At 57.8% G+C, this 678-nt stretch overlaps 1 protein-coding gene across 1 annotated transcript in view; it reads left to right on the plus strand.

Annotated features, from left to right (window-relative positions):
- The window catches only part of LOC103803716 (tubulin alpha chain-like), a gene marked incomplete at both ends in the record, with an annotated part of 873 nt that extends 201 nt beyond the window's left edge, over nt 1–672 (plus strand). The window contains 3 exons of the mRNA XM_009076289.1: nt 1–10; nt 64–212; nt 656–672. The exon at nt 1–10 is cut by the window's left edge and continues 201 nt beyond it. Of these exons, the coding sequence (XP_009074537.1) occupies nt 1–10; nt 64–212; nt 656–672 (176 nt within the window). The remainder of the gene's footprint in view (nt 11–63; nt 213–655) is intronic.
- Between the last annotated feature and the right edge of the window lie 6 nt (nt 673–678).

Below are 678 nucleotides of genomic sequence, written 5' to 3' on the forward strand. Positions count from 1 at the left end.
GCACGGCAGGGTGGGCACTGGGAGCGCAGCCCCCGCCGGGCGCTCACGGGGCTTTCTCCACAGATGAGGTGCGCACGGGGACATACCGACAGCTCTTCCACCCCGAGCAGCTGATCACGGGCAAGGAGGATGCAGCCAACAACTATGCTCGTGGGCACTACACCATCGGCAAGGAGATCATCGACCTGGTCCTCGACCGCATCCGCAAGCTGGTAGGAGCATCCCATGGGGTTGCAGGCAGCTGGGTCATTTCTGTCCCTGGGAAAACCTTATTTCATCCGTTTTTTAAGGTCATGTGAGGTTGCTTCATGATCTGGACTCTGATCCTTCTTGGCCAACTGCTTCTGAGCAGCTGTGCTTAGTATTTAACTCTTGCTGGGGCAGCTCTAGTGAATTTCCCCTTCCCCCATGCAGGCTGCCAGGGTTGTGGCAGGGATGAGCCGAGTGGCTCCCAAACCACGATGGGGGGGGGCCCTTTTCCCTGGGGCTGGGGCGTCTTGAATCCGGGCAGAGTGCCCAGAAGTGGAGCTAGGGCAGATGGTCCCAAAAAGCCCTGAGGTCCTGGGGGATTATTGCCCTTCCTGGGCAACACAGAAGTAGCTGAAATGCATTATTACTGATGACTGGGTCTTGTTTTCCTCTTTGCTTCTGCCAGGCTGACCAGTGCACAGGGCTGCA

This window comes from Acanthisitta chloris, unplaced genomic scaffold (genome assembly GCF_000695815.1).
Source record: "Acanthisitta chloris isolate BGI_N310 unplaced genomic scaffold, ASM69581v1 scaffold25086, whole genome shotgun sequence".
Lineage (NCBI taxonomy): Eukaryota > Metazoa > Chordata > Aves > Passeriformes > Acanthisittidae > Acanthisitta > Acanthisitta chloris.